A 9,239-nucleotide genomic window follows, 5' to 3' on the forward strand; every position below is an offset into this window, starting at 1 on the left:
TGCTTCACTTGCTGCCCCAATCACATTCTTCTCATTGCCTTGCCTGTTGACCCTCTTGAAAATTCACTCACTGCCATGCTTCTTGAATAAAGTGAGGCAGTGAGAAGAACAGCGAGGGGGTAGTGATGGATAGCAATCCAGAAGGAGAAAATGGATGGGAGGACATTGTAGCAACAATGTCCACAGGCACACAAAGATGGCACCAACAATACCAACTTCCTATTCCAGTGTGGCACTTCCTGCTCCAGTGCAGTGGTAGGAAATACAGTTAGGGATCAAAACAAAATGAATTCTCACATGGAGTCAGGTGGCATGACTGAGGTATTAAACGAATACGTTGCATCTGACTTTACCAAGGAACAAGATGCTGTACGAGCTTTGAAATAGGCTGCATGAAGAGTATAAAATTAATGAGGAACTTTTGGACAGACAGTCTGTATTTACGGCTGATAAAGTAGGAGGACTGAATCAGATGCATCCCAGGATGTTGAGAGGAGAGAAAGTAGAATTCTGGAGGAACTGACCACAATTTTCCAGTTTTGCTTCGACATAAGAGTGGCACCCGAGGACTGGAGAATTGCCCGTGTGACACCCTTGTTCAAAAAATAGAGCATGGATTAAGCCCAATCCCTTGATCCTGCTAACAAAGACAGGTCTGTGCTACAGGTGAATCTTATAGGGGATTGGTGGTTTTCTTTTGTAAAAGTAAATACAGCTACACTTTTCCTGTGCCAGATTTGTGGCAGTAGGTGTGTGATCACCTTTGTAACAAGGAACTAATCTGGCTTTAAAAGATTGGCTTGAGTCTGGAACATGAAAATGAACTCCTCAACTTTCCTTCATAACAGTGGCATAGAGCATGCTCGGTTCAACTGGGAGGCAGACTGGGCTTTAGATCAATGTTTCATCTGAAAGTCAGCACTTCTGGCAATGCTGCACTCTCCCAGGCATCGAATGTCAACCAAGATAATGGGGACAATGTGCACATTGTGCTTACCCGTAGAATGTAATAATGGATTAGAGAGAATGTTTGACTTGAGGATAATTGCCAAAGAAAACCATTCTTGTTACTATGATTTAATGAACAGTCTTATACTTGGAAATGAAAAGGGATCATCTGATTAAAAAATGTGGTTAAATTACTTATAGAAAAAGAAAATTGACTTCAAGTTAATTAGAATTTAAGTAACAACAGAAGTAAATAAGTTTTATTACACAACAAGGCATTTACGCACTCAAAAACAATTCTAATGTTGCAGAAATGGAAAGGTATGACAGTAGTCTTTGCAGCCAACAAAGTTTCTGAACCACAGCTCAGAAGGTAATTATCTGGAACTGTGTATGGTGTCATGGTGACATTGTGTTGATAGTTACATTGCCATTGTACAAGGCACCTTTGTTCACTGCATACTTTTGTTATTTGCAAGAGTTTATAGCCTTCAATTAGCAAGACCAGGAGCAACAGTGGAAGCAAACATGAGATTTTTGCCAAGTTTTGGGATTTGGGGCATGGTAGAAGCAGGGGGTTTGTCTGCAAAGTCAGGGTGTGTAACATCAAGCTAAGATTTTGCGATTGTGAAAATCAAACTCTTGCTCATGAGCATCTGAGTAACGGGTATATTCCAAATGTGCTGCTTCAAATTGCATCATACTTTTGACTTTTGCAGAAAGTCCTCAGTGCAGTTGTTAGTTCCAGCCATGAACTCCTTGCAGCATGCTGCAGTCTGCATCTCCTGCTCACATAAGCACATACTGCAAAATATCATAGCCTAGTGCTTTGAAGAAGAAATGCAGAGTGGGAGACAAAACACGACTGAGGAAAGACTGAAGAAGGGTCTAGGCCTGAAACGTCAGCCTTCCTGCTCCTCTGATGCTGCTTGGCCTGCTGTGTTCATCCACCTTGTTATCTCAGATTCTCCAGTATCTGCAGTTCCTACTATCTCTGAGGAAAGACAAGTGTCTTGATTATGAGAATGCAAGCCAGCACTGTGGAGAGATCTGTACATTTATAAGCCTTACTCTACATGTCTCATGAGTTGCTGTTTGTATATTAAGATTTACATTAGTCAATTGCTCCAATTGAACAGGTGTGATAACATGTATGGATAATGCAAAGTACTGTATCGTGCAGCTGTGATTGAATAAGGGTTCTCCCTACTTACTCTGTAATATCAAAGCATCCTCACATTCTGGAGTGATGTACTACAGGGTGAGATCATTAGTCATCATTAAGATTTGTCTCTTAGCAATGACACAAATACAATAGTACTGTCCAGTGTTTCATATTCACTATCATATCCATTAGGGATATTCAGTCAGATCAGCTACAATCTCTCTGCATCCAAGGATAGGGAGACACGGGCAAATTTCATCTCAGAAGGCAATTTTCCAGAACCTGTAGCCGTACAAAAACATTACGGTCAATCTTAGGAGTGGTTCAGTAGGATTGGTGGGTTTCTCAGAGGTAATTCACAATAGTGACAAATTTCCCTTCAAGTGTAAAATTAATAAATAAATCAATTCAGCCACTCATTACATATCTCTCCAACTGAAAATCGGGAGAGATGTATAGTGAATGCGCAAATTGATTAGCAAATCACCCAAAGTCAAGCTTAGGCTCAGAGAGTTATCTGGTGTCTTGCTGTGCTGTAAAGCTAAAGGCTTTTGTTACAACTAAGATAGGGGGAAGTGAATGGATTCCTTTCCTCATCCCACCCTCCACTAGTCACAACAATGTTTGAATTTAAAAAGGGAGGTGATATTTTCAACTTTATAACTCAGTAGCAGAAATAAGGCAGCCGGGTTCTTCAAGTAAGAAATAAAAATCAAATTTATCGCAAACTTTGTCAAGCAAAGGTGTAGTGCTTCTTAAAAAACAAGTTTTAATGACAAATATATTCACTTATTGAAGGATAACACACGCATACACACACCCATAATCTTCAAGTCTGGGAAAAGTATAAAAGCTCTGCAGAGTGTTATCTTAAAAGCACATTGGCAAAGTAACATTTAAATTTGGAAAAAAAAGAATTATCCGCAAATTGCCCAAATGGTAGTCTGCAGTCAAAGTCACTCTGCACACAAGCTAATGGCACTGGAGTGTCCTTTTGGATCAGTTATGCCTGGCTTAATTTATTTTACTGGAGACAGTGGCATAGATTCCAAATTCTCTTTTAGGAACCCTCCACTTGTGGTGATAAATTTTTCTGATGGGTTTGCAACTCACACAATTTGGTAAGAAGGATTTCGGATGAGAGAGAAAGAGAGAGAGAGAGAGAGAAAGTTTATCCAGGCAAGTTATTTCTCAGACTGCCTGTGTTCAATTCCAATATCTTTGTTCTCACCTGCAAACTGGGTCATGTGACCTTTCTTTGAAATTTTGCAGACTTAACATTTCCAACCAGCAAGCTTGTCTTCTTTGCAAATACAATATTTCTGCCGCTGTAGCTAGTGGCCTTGGCTTTGGAAAGTGTTCTTTCTAGAAGGTTAAGAAATATATGTATGTCCAATGGATGATTTATTAGAGATCTAATCATCTTCATCTTCATAACCTGATGGAAACCCAAAATAAACACTTTAGGCAGAAACCAATGTTTGAGGAGCATTTATTCCCTGATCTTAGTAATCAGTACTCAGATTGAGTGCATATAAATCTGTCCCACACAACAGCTAATTTATACAGGGAATGTATTGGTCAATTAGTCTAAACTACTACTACTAAGAGACATGTTTCATATTTAACTCAAGGTTTTGGTAATTAAAGCTTTGCACCTCAGCTTCCCTTACTGCAGTCCAACGCCGTTGTCGAATGTCAGAAAAAACCCATCTGGTTCACTAATGTCCTTTCCGGAAGGAAACTGCCATTCGTACCTGGTCTGGCCTATGTGATTCCAGAACCACAGCAATGTGGTTGACTCTTAACTGCTCTTTGGGTAATCAGGGATGGGCAATAAATGCTGACCCAGGCAGCGATGCCCTTATCCCATGAATGAATATGAAAAATAACTCATATTACTGTTGGCTCACTGGCAATAACTTTTCCCTACTACTGTATCAAGCTTTGAGGGAGGTTGTTAGCATCTTTCAAGTTGAAACATTTTCCTATTATAACATAATAATGTGGAAAACCTGAGGCATCTGAAAGCACTACCAGTGACAAGAAAAGCAATCTAATAGCAACATCTTTTCCCAAGCTAACATGCCCAGAATTGAGATGCTAATCACTCAAAACCAGCTTTGCTGTGTGGGACATGTTGTTTGTATGGCTGACTAGATTCCCAAAGCAACTGCTTTACTTGAAACTTGACAGTAATAAGAGATTCCCAGAGGACACTGGAAACACATTAGGAATATTCTCCAAGCATCCACGAAGGGGTCTAACATACCAATGTTGATCTTCATGCAGGAATACAGCAGAAGCAAAGTTGTGCATCAAAGAGACAAACCTTCCATCTATTCAACCCTTCAAGCACCACCTGATGTAAGTGTGACAGAGTCTGCAAATTGCATATTGGACTTAGCTATCATTGCAAAGAGGCATGGAAACAAGTCATCTTTGATGTTAAGGATCTGTTGAAGAAAAATAGTATATTGCCGAGAACACAGCACTCTATGGTATCCCAAAGACTCTCATAAAGTTCCCCGCAATTGGTCTAACTGTGTGAAGAATGGTTTCGAATACTAATATCTGTGCAGCAACCAGGAAGACATTTGTTTCATTCTTGTGATGTTTTACGGGGTTATGGAACATGACAAAGTCAGATAATCAGATAAGTTTTTGATTGTACACTTGGTTTCCCAAAACTTAGTTCTCTCACTGTGCCTCATTCTCAAACTATTATGGAAAGACTGATTGCTAACAGTATTGGTGTAATGTGTACCCCCAGGAAAATTGACACTTGCATAATTTTATAATGGCTACACCACATTCTTGAATCTATCAAATAAAATCTTTTCAGTTCAGATAACTTAGACTTGGTGCCCAAGTAGATACATGTTTGTGTCTCCTGGAAAAACTCAGTATATATCTACTTCTAGTCAATTCCTTTGAATTGTTGATACAGCAACAAACAAAAATCCTGCTTTTGTTATAGTTCTGATGCTACAACTAACTGAACAGATACAGTGACATCAAGCTTAAAGGCTTTAATTGGATTGATCTGAGAAAATATCTGTGGCCTGTTCTGGCCTTGAGTTTCAAACATCATACATCCAACCATCATTAAAATCATTTTCGTCCAGCTACATCATTTGTCTCTACCTTTACCTCATCTTACCAATTACTCGATGACTCTTAGCTCTCTGCTTTTATTACCTCCTTACTCAACTTCATCAACATCCTCTTCGTTGGCCTCATGGCCAAACCCAAAATCTAGGACACACATTCTCTCCCCATAATAAGTCCCATTCCTCATCACCCTCATTAACATCAAACTGGACCGGCTTTCTTCTACCCAGTGTATTAAATTCAGGACCTTTGGTCTTATGTCCTCCCATAACCTTGTCATACCATATAACAGTGACAGTATCTTCCTTCACTTGTAGTTTAGAAAGGCTGTCATGTGTCATTGCTGGCTTGGTGTGCCAAAGGGTCCATTCCTGTGCTGTACCGTTGTTCCTACATCTCACCCCCAACTCCAGGGGTTAGCACTGTTATCTCACTGCACGAGGGATCTGGGTTCAATTCCTGCCTTGGGTGGCTGTTTGGAGTTTGCACATTCTCCTCATGACTGCGTGGGTTTCCTCTGGGTGCTCCTGCTTCCTTCCATAGTCCAAAGTTGTGCAGATTAGGTGGATTGCCCATGGTAAATTGCCTCTTAGTGTTCAGGCAAGGTAAATTGGCCATAGTAAATGCGGGGTTATGGGGATGGAATGGGTATGGGTGGGATGTTCTTCAGCGGTCAGTGAAAACTCGATGGACCAAAAGAACTCTTTCAGCACTTTAGTAATTCTATGATTCTACAGTTTGGTTAGTAACATCAACATATGATTTTCTTATAACATGTTTGGTTTTATGGTAAAATCTCAATGATGACTTCCTGATGCAGGATCTATGAGTTTACCATCCAGCATGTATTATGGTTATGTCAAGCCCAATTGAAATAAATTCTATACACATGATATAGTGATCACTGCATTCCTTAGCTGCATAGTTGAGCCATTTAATCTTAAGAACTGCCAATGAATTATCATAAATGAAGATCAATGGGAAAAATAGGAGAGAAGAGTACAGGAGCCAATGGCCTAAGAAGGTTGACTACTTTGTGGCTCAACACAGAGTCATACAGTACAGAAACAGACCCCTCAGTCCAAGCCGACTGTAATATTAAACTAAACTAGTCCCACCTGCCTGCACTTGTCCCATTTCTTGTTCATGTACTTATCCAAATGTCTTTTATACGTTGTATCTGCATCCACCACTTCCTCTGGAAGTTCATTCCACCCACAAACCACCCTCTGTGTAAAAAAAAAATTGCCCCTCATGTCTTTTTAAAATCTTTCTCCTCTCACCTTAAATATATGCCGCCTAGTCTTGAAATCCCCCACCCTAGGGAAAAGACACCTGCCATGCACCTTATCTATACCCCTTATGATTTTATAAAGTCTATAAGGACACCTCTCAATCTCCTCTGCTCCAATGAAGAAAGTACCAGCCTATTCAGCCTCTCCTTATAACTTATAACTCTCCTTATAACAGAATAACATCACTTCAGTAGACACTGTTTCAAGTGAGAGAGGGTTGTTCTGTCAGAACATAACTCCAGCTCCAAATTCAGTGGCAGAGCTTGTAGTTGTTGCAAGCTGAATCTGATGAATATTCTCCCTAAACCTCTGCCTAACTACTTTTCCTTCAAATAAAAATACCCCTTTCTAACCTCTGTTCAAACTTATCCTTCTAATTATTTGGCAACAATTTTCTTCCTATGCAGTGCCTTAGGATGTTTAACCTGTTTCAGATTGCAATAATGCAAATTGATCTGACAGGACAACCGTTTCCCAGTTCAAACAGTGTCTACTGAAGTGATGTTATTCTGTCAAGCCATATATATTTGCTGTCGCAAAGTAGTCGATATCCTAAAGCCTTTTGGCTCCTGTATTCTCTCTCCTACTTCCCCCATTGATACTTCTTTATGATAATCCGCTGGCAATCAGATATTTCAAGGATAAACTGCTCAACTATGCAGCTAAAGAATGCAGTGATCTCTGTATCCTGTAAACAGAATTATTTTAATTGGGCCTGACATACTCCTAATACACGTGGATCATTAAACTTGTGGATCCTGCATCAGGAAGCCGTCAACTGAGAATTTACCAAAAGACTGAACATGCTACAAAAATTAACATATTGATTGTGTGCTACAACAACAGGAGAAGCCATAGCAAAGAAGGATTTGACAGAAGTGTTAAAATGAACCTTGCTGCGCACATTTAAAATTCCTTGCAGTTCTGTGATTGACTGTTGGAATGAGGATGATACCTATTCATGGTAAGAAGCTACGAGTTGAGTATTTTAGCCAGTTAAGGCTGTTGTTCTGCAGCTACTATATGGTTCTTGCTGACCAGGAAACTCTCCCATTTTTGCTATCTTCCTGAGGTGAAGCAGAATTTAGACATTGATAATCAACTTCTTTGGTTGTATTATGCTATAAATGCTGCCTGCATTCCACGAATTAATGACCAAAAGCCTTCTGTGATCGCTAAATCCTGAGGTAGGAACTCAACCTGGAATTTCTGACCTAAAGGTTGGGACATGACACTCTGCAGCACAAAACTTCCTGACGCCAATGTTTCCTTTTATTCACATGGCAAAGGTAACAAGCAAAGGGATTTGTTGGCCTGTATGTAATGTTCTCTTTGATATTATCAGTCAGATTAAAGATACTCACCAGCAACTTTACCTTCAAACCAGTTGTGACCAGGTCATGATTTCAGTATCAATGATGCTGTTTAATAAAAACAGGGCTTTTCTTACATTGCATTGAACCTGGACGGATGTGAAAAGATATTCAGTTTTGAGTGCACAAATATATTTACTAGAATTAAAATAAGTTTCCATTCAGTTCAATGATGCAGTCTATAAAAAATACAAAAATAAGTAAGAGTAGACAGTCCTCATTAAAAATAACACTGACAAATCAGATGAATCACCCACAAAGGATAAAGGAGGATTTGTAAGGGATAGTGTACACTCAGTTTTTATTTTCTGGGCTTTCCCCCAGCAATTCTTCACTCTCTTTCACTCACATATGGTGTGCAGTGCCTAATTTCCTGAGTACATTTCCAACATTTATTGTTTCAGTCTGGCTTATTTTCTAAGAACTGGAATGTGTGACTTTTAGCCAAGCATTCCTACTCACTTTTATTGCATTCTTCCAAACAGAATTCATAATTTGTGGTGCAAAATGTATTTTAAACTATTCCGTGAAGACATTCTGAATCATTTTAAAGGTCCTGACTGATGCTCTGGTATTTCCTATTTTGAAGTTTTCTTTGCCCTGTTATTGAGAATAAAGTATTTACCACATTTAACACAAAATAAGAACTCACGCATTTTAAAATAATTACCCTAAAGAAGAAGTTGCATTCATACAGTGGATTGCATGATTTACAGGTTGTGAAACTCAAAGGGCTTCATTTAGTTTTAATGCTGCAGGGTCCGTTGACAGGTCCAGATGTTGTTGGGGATCTGGAGTGAGTCTGTAGTGGCGGGCTGAACACACTTACATAGCGGCAAGTTCATCTATGTGGCTTATTGTTAGATCACGTGGCTCAAAACGTTCTGATTATCAGGAAGCCCACATTTATGTAATGGCCATGCTGGAGCGAGCACTGTTAGTGTTTGAAATGCAGGTCCCTTTAAGGGTCAACTCGAACAGCTCCACAGTTGACAAAGAGTGTGGCAATGCTCATTGGACTTTGTGGCTTCTTCCCGAGCGGGGAGTTGGTTTCTGGATGGGAAGAGGATCCAGAAAGGAATGGTGGAAACTGGTGTTTTGTAAATTTACAGTTTTGTAAATTTCTGAAAACCTTTTACCGTCTAACTTAACATTGGATATCAATCTGTTAAACACGCACTTAATTTAAAGGGCAGCTGAGTCCTGGGTGAGAGCTAGAAATAGGCTTGCCTGTTTTTTTTTTAATTACCTGTCCCAAGCTCCTTCATCCTTGAGTGGGGAAGGGGTGCGATGTGACACCTCAGACCTCAGCCTAACCTGTTATTGCCACTGATTGAAATAACA

At 39.7% G+C, this 9,239-nt stretch overlaps 1 protein-coding gene across 1 annotated transcript in view; it reads left to right on the forward strand.

Moving 5' to 3' along the window:
- The first annotated feature begins 312 nt into the window (after positions 1-312).
- LOC109913313 (lamin-L(III)-like) overlaps positions 313-9,239 on the forward strand; it is an 86,516-nt gene continuing 77,589 nt past the window's right edge. The window contains exon 1 of the mRNA XM_048615717.1: positions 313-369. Within this exon, the coding sequence (XP_048471674.1) occupies positions 313-369 (57 nt within the window). The remainder of the gene's footprint in view (positions 370-9,239) is intronic.

Source organism: Rhincodon typus, chromosome 33 (genome assembly GCF_021869965.1).
Source record: "Rhincodon typus isolate 14 chromosome 33, sRhiTyp1.1, whole genome shotgun sequence".
NCBI lineage: Eukaryota > Metazoa > Chordata > Chondrichthyes > Orectolobiformes > Rhincodontidae > Rhincodon > Rhincodon typus.